Raw genomic sequence first — 18,026 nt, 5'->3', positions numbered from 1 at the left:
CTTTTGAAGTGATTTGGCTCTTTGGCCGTGTGCAAAAGTTTGATCTCCAAATCCACAGCCAAACACACCGATACTCGGTGTCCCAAGAACACTGTTAAAACATTTAAATCACTCCGCTGTGCCTTTGCAATCACTGCTTCTGCTTTTGGGATTTAGAATTGATGCAGTCTCTCTGTTTAAATAGGAAAACTGAGACCGGAGCACTGAGGAGGTAAATGTGTGCTTGAGAGTACCACAAGACCTCGGGCGAAATACACTAGCACCTTTTCAACCCATGCTGATGACAGGCCCTGTAATAATGATACATTTTTGTGTTCAAATCAAAGTAAATTGCTGTCCTCTCAGTGCATTTTTCATGCCAGCTGGGTCTGTGCATCATGGACCTTCTCTCCATTGATTAGACCTTCATGCTAAACTACTTTCTCACCCTGGTGTCAGATGGTACTTTTGGTACATGGGGAGATGAGGGACACAGACAAATCAATGTGGGGACAATCACAAGTCCAGTAAACAAATTTCAGCTCCATGCATGACCATAATACATGTGCTCTTTCATTTTCTGATATGTTTCTAATACGTTACCAACATCACACTCATTGATTATCAGTGGTGCAGATGAGCTCATCTGATCTTCTGTTCTTGTTATTGTTGTGATCATTATGAGATGTTTGTGTGTGAAATGTCTGCCATAATTGTGAAGTGATGGTCATAACCCTGTGCTGTGGTCATACAGGCCTTGACCACTGATCTGCAATTTCATCAAAAATAAAAATACGCTAAGGGCGCTTTCACACCTATAGTTCGATTGCTTTGGTCCGCACCAATCAGAAACATGTTACAATGAAGAAAACAGATGTGACGTGGGTACAGTTTGCGTTCACATATGCATAGTTCTAAACAAACCAAAATAGACCGCGAAGACCATCGGCACCAGAACCAGACTAACCCAGGATTTCCACCGGGTGCGTCAGCGCCGCAGTCATCGGAGCTGATCGCTGCCACTCTAATCAATGTGAGCAGTGCACAGTGGGGATTGACGCTGGGCAGAGGACATCGCAAAACCGTGGTGCTGACGTACGGTGGAAATTTGGTGTAATCCCATATCCATAATGCATTAAACTAGTCCGTTTCGAGAAAAAAATGCTTTTCTTCAACATATGGAGTCTAATAACATAATATGAGATGAGTGAATATATCCGTCTGTCACAGGTGGGTTTCTAATCCAGGAATCTTGTTTCACAGCGCAACTCCTTACCAACTGAGCTAACGGGGATGACACGTGACTGAGGCCCATTTTCTGTTCTAGTCCCTCCCTGGCCATAAATAATACATTATAAAACCAAAGCTGCCTGCCGTAAAAAAAAATCTCACCAAGGTCCACGATTGGCCTGCAGGCCAGACTTTGGACATGCCTGCCATGGATCATGATGTGACATGACAATGCACTGCAAGCACAACAGAATGAAATATTCATAAAGATTTTTTTTTTTTGCCCAAGGGCCATTTGAATAACTATTTGTAGATTATGAGATGATATGCAAATTATTTACTTCTAATACAGCAAAAGTAAATCATTTAAGAGTGTCAATGCACAGTGAAATATTGACATTTCTTCTCTACTTACTATCTACTTTGAGCTTTTGTGAGTCTTCTCAAATCACTTTGTATAAAATCAAAAGTGTATCGGCACAGCGGGAAGTGTTATGGCGTCTCCGGTGGCTTTCTACCTCTGCTCTTCCTATGATTTCGGAAACGGCTGCCGACCGAAAACGAAAACGGTGCCACACACGCCATTGATGCACAGCGGTGCAAAAATAGAGCCACATGACACTTACCAAACTCAAAGGAGAAAGTGAGCACTCTCCTCTTCACAGGTAACACACACTTCAGACACCTCCTCCAAATATGACATGTTAGTTACTAGCTTTGATGTACTTTCACTCTGATAGTGCATCAAAACCTACACATGGGTTGAATAGGGCGATGAATATCAATCAAACACCTTAGAAGTAGAGAGTTACATTCTCTGCACTATAACTAATTGCAGGAAAGCCATGTGTCCCGGCAGAAACAACTGGAATTACTGTGAATTCATGTCTGTCTATACGCAAGTTTGAAGGAATTTTAGTCGTAAAGCACATTTATAATATAATACAATGTAATATAATCATTTCAATGCTTTAGCTCTGTATCAGAAGTAAGCTTCGTCCACAGTAAAACACTCTTACATTAAATCCACTTGCATTAGGAGGACGTCTCTTTACAGATCGCTGCTGAGTTGCAGAAAATACTATTAATAAGACATGGCTATGGTGAAATGTAACAGAGGAGAATTCTGTTCTTGGACTAACTAAGTGGAACTGTAACTGACAGGAAATTGTAGAAACGCTTTGCATTTACCACATAGTATTTGAGTCGTAACTGGTAAGATCCAATTGTTAAGAGACTGCATCATTATCTCACTTTCTGCTCATCCAGAAATGTCCAATGTTCTCCATGTTAGGGGCATAAAAAACCCAAAGTAGTGTTTTTTTTTTTTTTTAAATAAAAAGTGGAAGTGTGGATGTAGCCTTATGGTAAAATTTAATTAGCAATGGTGAATATAATTCTGACAAAATCCACTTGTGTCATGCACTTTAGACTACAAGCTGAGGCTAGTTAAAATAGAGCCAAAACAAAATATGTGAAAAGCTCAATCCTGTGACCATGGCAACATGGTCCAGCAGAGACATGTGGCTAAAGTCTTCTCATGGACTTGTTGACACTCCCTAATCAGCCATTCTGGTGGTCACACATCCACCCCACCACCACTAGAAAAACATTTCAATTCCTCCTCATGTGACAAGCACTGTACTGAGCAGCGATCACTGTCATCATACAAAGGCAAACCATTCAGCCGGGGCTCTACTCTGTCTTTGCACGGACTAAAATTAGACTACAAGCACTGACTATACCGTTTCACACCCAACAAGTGTAAATAACCGTTGTGGTTGAAGTGGTTTTGTGTCTTGCCATCAACAAAACAGCTGTTTGCTTTTATATAATATGCGATCACTAAACCTTTTGACATGACCTTATGGTACATGTTGTTCTCACGTGTTGGTAATTGATTTTGATTGGTGTACAGGACCTCTATTTCCATGGGTAATAGCACTTTATTACACCAATGAGGAAACTCTATTTAAAGCTTCCCAGGGTGGCATTTACTACCATGTGTAACCTTTGTGATGATTCCACAGCTGAAGAAGTGTGAGAAACTCCCAAATGTAAAGGGGACCCATTATGCGCCATCTCTTTGGTGCTGTAATGTTTTAATCCTTTTTGTTTCCATTGATGAGCCAAATCAATTGGAAATTGACCATCTGGTAGGATATGACTGTAACCGAGGCTGGCTAAGGTAATAAAACCAAATGCCTTCCTATTTCACAGAAAATAGGAGTCATTAGGATCTCCATCAGCCATGTAGGGACAGCCTACTATGCAAAGTCCTCTGAAGCTTGACATTATTGTGATGAATTTAAGAGACATGTCATGAAGGACGTGCCAAGTATATGGGGATGAAATCAGCTTCTGGAACAGCCATACATGTACTGAGTGCAAGACGTGGAAGGTTATACCACTATTGCTTTGTGTCGATTATGCAGCATAAAGGACAAATTGACTCAACCCTCATACCCCCCCCCCCACTCCTTTACACCTGGCATTAAAATGTGATTTCTGTGATCGGATGTAGTCTGTTGGAAGGAAGGATGACCCGTGATAGGGCTGCAATCGGACCTTGATGTGGACACCGGAGATGCATGTTAATAACACGTGTAAATGCATGTGGTGAAGCGCTATCTGATGACAGAAAAGGTGTTAAGTAGGGCTGCACGATATTGCAAAAAAAAAACTGGCAACTTCTAGTCCTGGCATATGTACCAGAGCCGATGGAGATATTGCGGGTAACTTTTTGAAAATCCGCATCCTACATTGTGCAGCCCTAGTGTTTAGGATCACTAAATGCTTATCTTGAATCATATAAACAGTTTTTAAAGTTAGTTCAAGGGCAAAGCAGAGGCTCATCAAAAGGTCCATTCAGCCACTCATGCTGCCGTCATTGTGGCCAGAGCACAAAAGAGGTCAGCAGATTATTTTGATGTGAAACCAGATAATTTTTTCTGTCAAGAGCCAGACTAAAGTGTGACGGGGACGCTCCCGACGCTTGTCGTCTAACGTTAAGACAGCCCTTTGATGTATCTCGTTATTCGGATGGGAGCTTAACAGCTGCTTGTAAATGAGCTAGCATCTCCGCTCAGCCAACCATTATTTGGCACTCTTGAGCCAAACAAGGTCACATGCTGGGGGGATTTGGGGTGAAAGAAATGTGTGGCCTATAGAATTAGCTCTGTGGACACAGGAAATACAGCTTGAGGTCTCCAGGTTCTGCCACCCCAACCCTTCTCAGAGTGTGTTAAGAAAAGTCATTTTTAAGTCAAGACTCTCCCCACAGTGCTGATTCTATAATCCAGTATCTCCTTTACAACAGCATGTGTTCTTAAGAAGTCATGTCCACACACGGGGGGGGAGGACAAGAAGAAAGAAAATATTGCATATATCCCACAAACAGCAGAGTATGCATTAGACTGCTGACTGTGTGACCATTGTAAAAAAAAATGACCGGCATGCCAGATTTTAATATTCTTCTGAATGTCTAAACATTGACTGAAACTCAAAAGTGAATATCTGTTTTCTGCTTCGTGTGTTGAAAGCTGATGTCATTTTTGGGCATGGCTAACAGCAAACGACAGTCGCTCATGTAGAGGTTTTTTTCTCCCCTGTAATTCGGGTCAGAACATCTGTAGATTATAAAAGTCTTTGACAACCAACGTTGAAGCTATGCCATATGTATCACAGAATAGACTGACACAAAATCTTAGCTCATATTTATATCCGAGTTGATTGGGGAAAAACCCCAGTCGTTCTCAGAGAAAGGAAAGTTGATTTCATGTTCTTATTTTAACCATTCACAATGCACAGCATCACACAGAAAATGGATTTGCGTGTATCCATCGAGATCTGTGTAAAGGTGGGTGTAAAGCAAATGCAGAGATTCTCCTTTTCAACACATGACACATTTTGTTAATTTTATCTCCGAATACACACTTTGAAAAATAGGTTAAATCCATTTGCAGAAAAAAAAAATAATAAGAAATAATAATAAAAAACACCAAGCAAATACAATATTACTTCATGAACGTGTCAAAATACGTGAAATATACGTGTGCAGGGAGAGAGAAACGAAAATATTGGGAGAAGAAAAAGAGGCAAAGAGCAGCAGGGGAACCAAGCATTCCAGCCTCATTTGTATTCTCCACCATCCAGTTCACTCCAGTTCATTTACATCTCTGCTACCTCCATAGCAACAGCAGGGGGGCTATCAGGAGCATCTTTGATATAGGTACATGACTCTGAAAAAGATCTTGTCATTTCTCTCTGAAAAGACACAATGAAAGATTTTTTTTTTTCTTCCTCACTTGCTCTTAGTGTTAAGGTTGGCTTCTTTTCACAGACCTTACCTCATCTCTAACCAGAGCTTGTAGACACATAAGCCTACACAGGAAATACCATCATTGCACAGGAAAGGGATTTGATTCTGTGGCCGTTTTTTTCATTCACTTTCTACTGCTTTATCCTCCACAAGATGGTTGCGGGGGGGCTGGAGCCAATCCCAGCTAACATGAGGCGAACAGCGGGGTACAACCTGGACTGGCCGTGCAACCATCGCCACGCCAACATACAGTGACGAACAACCATTCACTCTCACGCTCACACCTATGGTCAATTTAGAGCGTCCAATTAACCTAATGTGCATGTTTTTTTATGGCTGTGAGAGGAAAGCGAACCCACACACACTCTGGGAGAACATGCAACCCTCCGGGATCTAAACGGGATCCTTCTTGCTGCGAGACAACAATCCTACCCACTTGCACATGTGAAACATTATGTGCCGTAGTGCTTGATTTCACTGTGTTCAGTTGCAGATATCGGTAGCCAAGACATGTCTTAATGTGTACCTAATATAGAAGAAATTAAACAGATACAAAGTATTAAGTGTTGTCAGCAGACGGAATGAAAATGTAGAGCAGCGGAAGGAAAACACAGCCTCATCAAATTCCATATACACTTGTATGTAAATCAACCTTTAGGCCTAATTAAGCTCTGCGGGGCTCATCAAGGTCATAAATCCGCTTTTTTCATAATGCATTATTGACTTCACATCATCTGCACATGTCGGCTGACTGCACTCTCACAAGCACACAATGTCATCTAACTGTCTAATATCGGATAGCCCTGGGGCCAGGTGGTGTGTGTGTGTGTGTGTGTTTGTGTGGGAGAGAGAGGAGGAGAAGTGCTTTTTAGGTCACACAAAAAAAGCAAGGACATCTTCTGGTAATGAAATGGCTGTGGTGACCATCAAACAGTAAATTCTGCCTCATGGTCCTTAACAAACAGTCACTGGTAGATTTGAGCCTATATTACACTCATTTCTGCTTTTTTTTTAAATTGTTTGATGTTTTAAATGGTTTTAATTTCTTTACTTGATTTTTTAATTGATTGTGTTTTAATTTCAAATGTATTTCCTGCCTGTTAAGCACTATGAATTGCCTTGTGTAAGAATGGTGCTATACAAATAAACTTGCCTTGCCTTGCCTTAAACAGCGATAAATTATCAAAAAAAAAGGTCAAGGCCCCTCAACCATTGTGTTACACTTTTGTGATACATTTAAGGACTCAGGAAGCAAATGTCCTTCAAAATTCAGAAATGACTGATTTCTTTAGTTAGAGATGTGTGTGTACTGCAGTTAAGCCTCGCGTTTTAAAAGCAGACAGTGAGCCGACTACATTTAAAGCATGCTTTGCTTCATAAGTAGTGGACTGAAGTGGTGATTTATTCCCAAACAGAACTGATACAGGGCTGGCCATAAATTACGGTGCCTTTTAGCAACCGAAAGCTCTTTGGACCTCATTACTCAGCCTTATCAGTGACAATTTCATACGATATCAAATGATAGAGAGTTTAAAAGATGTTAGTCATATTTCTTGTGATTTTTTTTTTTTTCTTAGACCGGATATGTGATGTGTTTGTCAGCTCATGCTATGCTTGCGTCTATATCATTTCCTCAGTTTCCATTACAAATGAAAAAAAATGGACTCGGATACATCGCTCCAGCAGACTTCCCTCTCTGCTCCGATGAAGCCTTTGAAGCTCTTCGATTCAATAAGGAAACATTTCCCAATGGGTCACCAGTGGCGGTACACACAAATGACAAGGGTCCATCTGGTTAGGTTGCATTCCCAGAGTGCACTCGCGAAGGTAGACCACACCACAGCAGCGGTTCCTGTTCCTGAGACCGTGCTCATGTGAATGCATTTGTGCCATATTATTCAGCTGCTTCAAGTGACCCCTGCCTGGCATTTAAATTCCCTGACCAACTGGGTAGTCATGGCCCAGTGACACGACTGCTGCTCCTACTGCATTCTTTATGCAGCTTTTATTCAGACACAACTGCAGACTTGCCTCGTTCTACGCTAAGAGTTTTTTTTTTTTCCTTTAAATATTTACAGTACATTGACCTTTTTTTCTTTTGTCTCCTGCCTGGCTCCACATGTATTCCGCAAACCTACACAGTACTTATCTGACCGTTGTAGCACAAGGGAAACTATAGCATTTCTTGTTTGTGTTCTATCGTCTAGTGGTTGAAGAAAAGGCAGGCAAAGTTCAAATTGAATTTACTCTTGTTTCAATTTGTCAGTGATGTATTGACCAAATAATCCAGAGCCTGAATCTGATCATGATGACTTTCCATTGCATATGTAAGTAAACTGATTGTTCACTCGCTCATTGCCAAAAAATGTCTTTAATTAAAACAGATTTAGAGTTGGATTAACCCTGTTTGTCAATAGACTAAGCCTGCGCTTCTTTCACACTCCTTCATTTGTTTTCAGCCATCGTATTGTCACAGCAGGGACTGAAGCCAGATGCCTGCCTTATTTATTTCCTGTAATTATTGCTTATTGATAGTTAGGATATAATTTGGGGAGTCTGTGTTAGTCTGTGTGTGATTGAAATTAATGCACAAGAGCAACTGTGATGAGGCTATTCTCCAACTGTGCAGCAAGTCTTATAAAAGACATACACTTGTACAAACAAGAGTTGTTTCGAGATGAGTAATTGCATTTGATATTGATCTGTAACACCTTCTCACAGGGGAAAAATGTCTTTCACAACTATTTTCTTTTCCCCATCATTTACTCGAGAGCTGTGTTTAAGAGCGGAGGCCCAAACCTATGACATATGTATGCACTCTGGGGTCATTATGACAAGGTAGCGATCTACCAGTGATCAAATGACAATTAGGGAAACGTAAACTTGATGAATTCTACTCTATAAATAAGGCCATACATAAATGAGCCAATGGGCAAAAACAACGTTGTTGTAGACTGAGAACATATTAGAGCAGTTTGCCTTTGGTCAGGCAGGTTTTAGGCCTCATTATTAAGAAAGGGCAATTACAACATTGTACAAAACAGGGAAAAAACTGAATGTATGAGTGAAACCCTGAGTGCATTTATGAAGCTTGTTAACGTACAGAGTTTCTTCAAAGGCCCTGGTTCTAAATCCTTTATATTAGTGGGTGTAGTTTACAGGAGCCTCTTCAGGATTTATAGCTGCTCTAAATCAGGACTGAAAGCACGAGGACAAAAAGGATTTCCACTAAGGGCAAGAAAGAATATCTTGCACCTGACTCTTGAGTGTTAACAGTACAGTCAGTGAAATCACAAGCATTATAGGATACATATTATGATCCCTCAGCAGAATATTTCATTACGTGTTATGTTCTGCACTCACTTTTCAATGCATGGCAGCCAAATCAAAACCACACTTTCCGGTGAACCTTGTTTTCCTAAATTATCCTCACAATGAAAATGTGTTGTTGTTATTTAAAATGAGAATTTTAGCTGATATGGAACGGAAAAACATACAGGCATGTGCCATTTCAACAATGGATGTTCTCAAATGATGCTTTATTCCTGAATTGTAATTTATGGCCAAATCAGATAGTGTAGAGAGTAAATTGCTCACTATATAATTCACCTTGTGAAGCCTCGCAGTAAAGTACGAAGTCAACAGTCAACATCGGCCTGCCATTCACATTAAAAGCTTTGCTTTATATAGATAGCAATTGAATATTGCAGCGCTGCACTCTCCGTGACCCAACCACTGCAGTCTAATCACATTGAAATCCCACAGTATTACAGTGGCAAACAGGAAACCACACTACATATGCCCTTTGACCAGCTGTGCTGTTTCATTTGTCTGGCGCAAGGTGTACATGCTGGTTCCTGTTTGAAATACCTTCTACACTGGATAATCAAAAACATTCTCCTCATCCGCCCCTTCCAGACAGCACTTCATCAGCAGCCGTTGCATGAGGTCCATCTGCAGTCCTTGATGTCCACTACACAGCAACATGTTATCATATGGGAAGCGTCAGGTACTGTATTTGTGCCTTTTTTTCTTATACAATTCAATTCTCCAGGCGACCCGAGATAATGCCATGTTTGCCTTCCACTACCATGGCTAAAATGTCAGACAAAGAAACAAACAAAGGCACAAGTTTTCAAATGGAGGCATATCTCTGACAAATTGAAGCCTGCTTACAGAAAGATGCCCATATGTCGCGAGTCACATCTGCCATAGCCAGATCAGAGACAACCAAACAAAAGCACAAAACAATAAATGCACCATGAACAACAGGTCTGTGGTTATACAGTAGATCACTGCACTGGATATTGAGAAGTCATATCTGTTTTCCCATATTTGGGATTCAGTGAGGAGACTGTATGTTTTATCGCAACATGTTTTGTAGATTGTTTGGGATACAGTTGTTAGGGACCCACATCATTCTACCAGGGAAAGAACAAAGTTAGACAAAGCATGACAGCAAACTACAAGGCAGATAGGGATATGTAGATGGATGACTTATCTATGGTGTACGACATCCCACCCAGCAAGAACCTCTACAAAGAGAAGGTAGGTTTAACACAAAGTCTGAAGACCTGTCATGCTGAACCACTCTCCAAGGAAAGTCTGAGACTTAATTAAGGCCATGTTAGAGACTGAGCCGTGTGTTGAGACACAGAAAGTCCTGTGGTTTGTGTGAGACATGCACAAGACTAATGGCTTAATAGACAAATGGCCACGTTTGCTTGAGAAAAACATGTTCTTGGGTTTACAGGGAAAACATACAGCTTGGGAACCACAAAATAAATTAGATGTAAGGGGATAAATAGCCTCAAAAATAGCATTTTCATTGTCTGTGCCACAACTATGTGGAGAAGAGAAACCGGAGTTGAAACATGTCCTAATATCTCCTGTCTGAACTGCCGCATTGGTGTCCCATCCAAAATCTCAGCATGAGTTACAGACAGTGACAGTAAACAACGAACTAATGATGCTTCCCAAGGTTATCTCGGCGCAAATAACTATTAAGAAGAATGCTAATGCTGCAGCCCAAGCTCACAGACACCAACATACAGTTGTGCTGGAATGGAATAAGAAACCCTTGCAAGGGCAGTGAATTAGGGACCGTACACATGAAAACAAGTCTGGGAGAATCCACTTATTTTTTTTGATTACTGTTATTATAGTTTTATTTTAATAGAAAGTTTGTACACATTCTCTTCTCCATTTTTGGCATATTTCTGTTGAAGCTTTACAGTGCCACGAACAAGCCTATACTACAGTGTTTAAAGTCCTTTTTTTGTGTAGATGAAAAATATTTCTTGACACAATGCCATGTTTACATTTTTTCCATGCCATGTTTAAAACCTTTTAGAAACTACAAAAGAAAAATTGTACAGGGAAAGTTCTTTTTTCTCGTGTGGATAAGGCCTTAACGATGACTTTCATAGGGAGTCAGTGGAGCATTGTTTAACTGCCCCATTGGCCATGCAGGTGAAGGCAGGGAACATGGTGGGGTGGGAGGGAAAAGGGTGACAAGATGTCAGACCTCCACCATTCTCCTGCATGACAAACACCCACCTGGAGCCAGCTGTGACAAAGCCCTAATCCAGAAAATCCCTCCTTCCTTTGCTGAAGATCCTAATGAGGATTTGAAGTGCTCAGCAGGCAGGAGACCCGGGGGCTATGGTTACACCTTGCCACTGCTTGCTCACCCGCTCATTGTCTCCTTATCTCCTTATTGGCCAAGCCTGACTGGCGATGAAAGAGACATGACAGCATGGTGGGCCTTCGTACACAGGCCCTACGCCTGCCTGGCTCCATGGGAAGCCAGATTCCCCAGTCTGCTGCAAACAACTGAGATGACATCAAGCAGTGGGGGGGGGGGGGGGGGGGAGACAAAACCAACTCAAGTTGTTTGCCTTAGCCATAAGTGAAAAAGAATGAACCCCTTTAACTGTCTTACTGCTGTCTTCAGTATGAATCAGTGACAATTAATAGGTACATTAGTATTACCTTTTCAAATTACCTTAAATACCAAATTAAGTGGTTGGGGGAATGCAGGTGTGGGGATGTAGTGGTGTGCATCAAAGTACATTAGTACATCAAAGGATCTATCTCTACTCCCCATGGCTCTAATTGACAGATGGTATTAAAATGTTAAGGTGAAGCTACTGACAAGGAAGCCCCTGGTAGAAAGAATGAGAAGCCGATCATCAGAGATAAACAATCACACTGCCTCTGCAGAATTACCTTATATGTGGATGTACTTAACTTAATTAGAATTAACCTGCTAGCTGCTTTTCTATGTTCCATGACAAAGATCACGCTGAGGTCAGGTAGGTGAAAAGGGAACTGAAAGATTTGTCATATTCAGGAAGTTGTATACATAACTTTGATTTTGTGGTTACAGCAAGGCCAACCAGGACAAATAGGTTGTGACGCAGCTGAGAGTTGCTCAGCCCTGTTCTCGAAAGCTCTGGCTTACATTAAGCCCACGGCTTTTACTTTTAGTAATTACATTTCAGAACACCTTGATTGTCTATTTCATTCTATTCACTTTGAGATGAAGGCTTCGAGTCTCTTTTTTCTTCCTTTTACATAGCACAAAAACAGGACGTTTAAAAGTGTCCTTCCTTGTTGCCCTTGAGAAGTCTCAAGTGCTTCAAACCTTAAGCATTCTGATGAGAAACAATGGTGCGGCTTCACGATGTCGAGAGGTAAAGGAAATGCTCAGTGTCAGGTTTGTTCACACAAGTTTTGTCACTGAAACACAGTTTTTATATTATCACAAACTCTTAGTATAACCTTTCCTACACGGGCAGCACAGCACAGGGCCCACGGTAATGAAATAACAATATCAAAAGATCAAAATAAGCAGGTAGAAACATGGCGATCGTCTCCTTTCCCATTGCCAGTTTGACTCTCTGATTATTCTCTTTGTTGACCGACAACGCAAACATAAATAACAAAAGCTACGAAGCAGAAGTGAAACATACATAATGGCACACCAAAAATGTTTCATAGGGTACACTTACTGAAATATCTTTCACTTCAGTTCCTCTTCCAAACTAGGCAGCACCTGAATGACTTTAGGTCACTAAAAACCCACAGAGTCATCTGAATTCCGACTGTATCCATTGCCAATGCTGACAAAAGCCAGATGTTTATTGTAACAACGGAAAAGGAACAATTGTTATTAAATGATTGTTGCATTAAACCTTCTTAAATTACTCCACAATGCTTTGCTTTTATATACAACGACCTGCGCTGTTTAACTTGACTATTCTCTGAGTCTAGAGAGGTATCCCCAGTAGAGCTGCCCCCTTATGGTCGACCAGAGTAATCGTTAGTCCGCAAGATTTCATTGGCCGTTTATTTGCTGTGGAAGAAAACAGAAAAATCTAGGAGGTTATATTGCCTATAGCTAAGTAGTGAAGATAACTGTGACCTGGATAGATGAGAAACTTGCTTTTATATACTTCAACTAAGTATGGTCTTTTACTACTGTATGTTATTCTATTTATAAGGATATCTTTTTTTCACATCTTTTTTTTTCAATTCAAAGCAGTACATTTCCTTATATAAATTTGTCAGGCCACAAACTTTGACCTCATTCACTCTAAACACAGAATCCTCCGCTTTGCTCTGGGAGTTTGCATCGGCATAGTTCTAACAAGCTTCAGGATTTGAAGAGATGTTAACTGTTATTCTGTCACTGATTCAGACAAATCATTTAAACCCCACTAGACTCGACTGAATTATTCTGAAAGACAGGCGATTCAATTTATTCATGTGTTGCAAAAGAAAATTCTCACTGCTTTTTTTTTTTTTTTTTGGTTTTAAACCATTACATAATAAATTAAACCTAATTTCATCTGGGTTGCTATGGTGACATTTGCAGATATCACCATATAAAGCTGCTGCTTCAAAACAACTCTCTCCAAATGCCAGAGGCCAAACGAGTACTAATGTTTAAACTATATACATACAGTATATACATAGAGTATATATATAATTATATAGGTAGGTCAGGGTTGTAGTAAAGCATGTTAATTGAAGTGATGGACAGATGCTGCCACTTCATTCACTACCCTCTTAATTAAACATACAACTGTGTAAATATAAACCTTGCGACTCAACTCACTGCTTTGACACCTGAATGGAAACCAAGTGCAAAATATACATAGACAGAGATTGACACAATTATTTTTCTATACATAACATCCTGTAAGAAATCTAATTAGCAAATGCTGCAAATGTTTCTTTAAGCTTTTTTAACACAGTGAATAATAACGTGAACTTTCAATTTGAATTAAAACTGCCATTGCAATAGTTTTTCACCACACACAGTTTAGCCCTGCCAAACATACTGTATATTCCAGCAATCAATACATTTGTTGTAGGAATGAGCGGAACAAAAGATCTTTATCATCAATATCAGAACAGCAGGGATTTAGAAACGCTGACGTGTGAATCAAGCTCCAAAAGCTCTCGATTCTACCTCGAGCCTAATGCAACTCAACAGTCTTTTGTTTGACTCTTCTTTTTTTTTACATTCACTCTAAACCCTCAGTTTATAACGTTGACTTTCCCTTAAATACAAATTCAATTTGTGGACTGGCTCTTATTGAATTTGAAACTGTTTAATTTACACATTACGAAGCTTAACGGTGTGTGTGTGTGTGTGTGTGGGGGGGGGGGGGGGTTTAGCGTTGACTTCTATATTATAACTGTTCAAGATGATATTGAATATCACATGATGTCCATATTAAAACTGATTAAAACACTGATGTTATAATAAGACGCTGCTGGGCACCATTCATGATTCAAGCAATCACAGTGCATTGTACCGTGTTATGATGTGGAGAGAATAAATAAAACGGGTGTTGAAAGGTGGGTCAGCTGAACAAATACAAACGCTGATCGCAGACACGTACATGAATATGAACGTGTGTCAAAAACCCGGAGATAAAAGTGCAGAAGGGAAAATATTATAGAGAAGTAGTTTAGAAACAAACACAACCCCCAACAGCCACAGTATCAATCATGGCCGTGTGCAAATGGCCGTGTGCATATCTCTTCTGTCAAACACAAAAACTATAGGAGAAAAAAACAACTTCAGACTATTTACAGCATTCCACTAACCCATTTAATTCAATTATAAAAATGCATTAAAAAGATATTAGGGGTAGACGCAGTTTAATGAAGCATGTTTACTCGGGGATATTGTTTATAATGAACTGTTTGTGGGTTGATCTCTGAGGCCGAAATGGGGAAATGGAGGAGATGGTGTGTGTACGTGTGTGTATTTGTATGTGCAGGTGTGAAGAGTGAGCAGGGGGTGGCGGGGCGGCGAGAGGAAAAGGGGAACAACAAATGTCGCAAATAACTTCATCCGCTAATTTAAAACAGGCGTTTCTGCAGTTTCTGATGCTTTGTGACACATTCAGTTTCCATTTTGTTTGCATTGTGGAATCACCTGTCAACAGCGAGACTCAAAACACGACCCTGTCCTTTGTCAGATTTAACTTCATCAAGCATAAGGAGTTGGCCTCACAGCAAGAACAATGCAAGTTTGCATGTTCGATGCAAGTTTGCATGTTCTCCTTGTGTGTGTGTGACCATAGGAGTGGTCAATTAAGGATGGATGTTTTATGTTAGCCCTGCAATGGACCTGAGTGTACCCTGCCTTTCACCCTATGTCAGCTGGGAATGGCTCCAGTGACCCTCGCGTGGAGGATAAAGCAGTAGGAAAATGAATAAATGAGGTGCTGCATTACATCAAGATCTTTTCACTGGCTTTTCCCACCTCATTAACACTACCGAGTGCCTTCTATGGGAGAGTTAGTGAAACCCAAGTGCTACAACATGGGACAGAAACTCCATGAGATGACAGCAATTGTTCCAAATGCCTGACTACTAAAGACTGTTAACTTGTAATATTTTCTTGTGGTTTCTACACAATACAAAAAGTCAGTGTGGTGATTTACTGTATATGGGATAAATGCTATTATAAATAGCAAATAAAAAATAGCAACACATGACTCATATCGCCGACGTCTTACATGAAAAATCAAATCTATGCCCAGATGATACTTGCATTTGCTATAAATCATGCCAATGTGACTGAAGCATCTCGAGATATGACTTTCATCCAAACTTGAAAAAGTAATCCTTAATTACCGAGTTTTGTTAATCAGTAAAGCAGTTATCGAAATTAGTTTGCCAGAACTTCCACAGTTGGCACCCACAAGCCAAAAAAAGTGATGGCTGTTTTGATGTCTTGTACTGAAAAGATGCCAGTGATATTTACTTTAAATCAAGTCTTGAAACATTTGAGGAACCCACCACTATTCTTTAGATTCAACACTAATATATACAGGATGTAGTTTGTGAGATACATAAATCTTGCAGTTATGGTGCAGCTGAGAGTGATGTAATGAAAGCTATGATTAAAACACCATAAAGCTTTATACCTTTTGATGTGTGAAATATGTGCGTCTTCCATGAGACAGAACATTTAAGCAAAGAATTTACAAATGGATGCAGCCCTGATGCCACTGGGAACAACTGACGCTTTGAAGCGGAAAATCTCAGACAAATCACAATTTACCAACTAATGAAAGCGCTCAAGATTGTCCCCCATCCGCCTCTGCCCAGTGCCCTCAGAGCTGAATTACTTGCACAAGCACTGCCAGCGCTCAAAGGAGCAGCTCTGGCTTGAGTCTCAATGTCATTGCTCATGTCATATTCCTAGGTAAGATGAAAGAGATCTCTGGCACCGGCTGCCATAGAGCATTCAAAAGATGCTGTAAAAACAAATACTGGCATCAAAGCAAAAACGATATGTTTTCTTTATAGAAAACAAACAAGACAGTTTGATATTTACTTACCCTCTGTGGAGTGCACTTGGGCTAGTGTGATGAGAAACCAGCAGAAGGTGTGTAGATTCCACAAGGAGTGTGCCATGGTGCCTGGGCGTTGATGGTTTGCAGCAGGTTTGTGCTGTGACTAAAAGGTTCTGATTAAAAAAGTCCAAGCCAACTGGTCTCAGAGACGCTCATCGTCGATCTTCTCACCTGTGGAACAGACGAGACAGATGCTCAGTTCAGAGTTCAATTCAACGCCATGTGTGAACTTCCTGCATGATTTCACAGGAGAAGTCACTCGTTCACACGTTTTTTTTTTCTTTAATCACAAGGCACTTGATGCAGGACATACATTCCCGCTGAAAAAAATGTGACAAACCTTAAGCTGTGAAATGCTACAAACTCGTGCATACCACTAAAAATGACACAAGCTCAGAAGGTCACTAATCCTGAGAGGGGAAATCCCATGATGGCAGCTGAGTGCTAACCACTTCACTGGGGAACGGAAGACGGGAGGGGCTTTCAAACAGGTCCCACCCAGTTCATATGCCTGTGACCTATAGCAAGCGATGCTAACCTTATCAGTGCTGTGTCTAATTATATTTTCTGCACCTAAGCAAAGAGCATGTGTAAGTCAGGTGTAAAACCTTACACAAGATATAGATCGGTAATCGCAATGATTTATCATCTGCTGAGAATTCTTCCTCTTTTTTTTTTCTTTTTATTATTTCAACTAATAAAAGTATCTGTACAGAGAAGTTGGATGGTGAACAAAACAACTATATAAACTGACAGCACATTAAAATGTTTTACCCGATTGTCCATGTTAATAGCTCGTCAAACATTAGCCAGGAAGCTCTGAATGCAGCTATAATCCTATTTGTTTGCATCTATTTTGTGATAAAAAAAAAAAAAGGGGGGGGGGGATTAAAAACGTACTATTGTTTTGTCAAATATGGATTTTCCTACAAATGGCGAACTGGCGTTTCACTTCTAGTACTTCAAAAGAAAGAGTGCTTCTGTTGAGTGATACTCTGTCACTCCTCCGACACGAAGTCAAACAAACAAACAAACACAAATGGTTATGGCTGACCACAAACTACCTTATCTCTCCAGCCCCTCCCTTTCTCTCTCTCACATGTCTTCAAACCAGAATTCCTCTCTCCCCACCTCATCCATACCTGTCCCTCTAGAACCAGTCTGTTTAAATGTTTGTTTTTGCTTTCTTTTGCTACAAAAGCAAATGACCTCCTCCTTGTCATGGATACAGTGCTGGAGCTGTGTTGGGTGAAACCTAATTCCTACCTGCGCGCCCAGGCATGTGTTTCACACTCCTAACAACTCCCTTTTGTCTGTGTGTTTACACTGGTGGGCTAAGCTCCGTTCTCTCACTCCCATGAACCATTAGCACGTTCACCATGGGATATGGCATTGCTCTGGCAACAAGGCACATAGGAACCCATTAGAAACTGTTGTGGTTTTTTTTTTGTTGTATTATTTAGCACATTCAAAAACAACATTCCATTTTTTTGCACGTCTGCCACCTGCGATGGTTTGCAAGGTTCAAGGGAACTGAATGTTATCCCTCATACTAGCAGCTAAAAAGAGAACTCAACTGAAAAAAGACAGTGAAGGATTTGTTTGCC

General features: G+C 40.5%; 1 protein-coding gene across 1 annotated transcript in view; it reads right to left on the bottom strand.

Annotated features, from left to right (window-relative positions):
* The window catches only part of adgrl2a (adhesion G protein-coupled receptor L2a), a gene marked incomplete at both ends in the record, with an annotated part of 78,282 nt that extends 61,802 nt beyond the window's left edge, over positions 1 to 16,480 (bottom strand). Inside the window, one exon of the mRNA XM_083887828.1 lies at positions 16,405 to 16,480. Within this exon, the coding sequence (XP_083743954.1) occupies positions 16,405 to 16,480 (76 nt within the window). The remainder of the gene's footprint in view (positions 1 to 16,404) is intronic.
* Between the last annotated feature and the right edge of the window lie 1,546 nt (positions 16,481 to 18,026).

The sequence above is a fragment of the Microchirus variegatus genome, assembly GCF_963457635.1.
Source record: "Microchirus variegatus genome assembly, chromosome: 4".
NCBI classification, from domain to species: Eukaryota; Metazoa; Chordata; class Actinopteri; order Pleuronectiformes; family Soleidae; genus Microchirus; species Microchirus variegatus.
The sequence above is the reverse complement of the archived record's forward strand: the minus strand, read 5'-3'. Positions and strand labels throughout refer to the sequence as shown.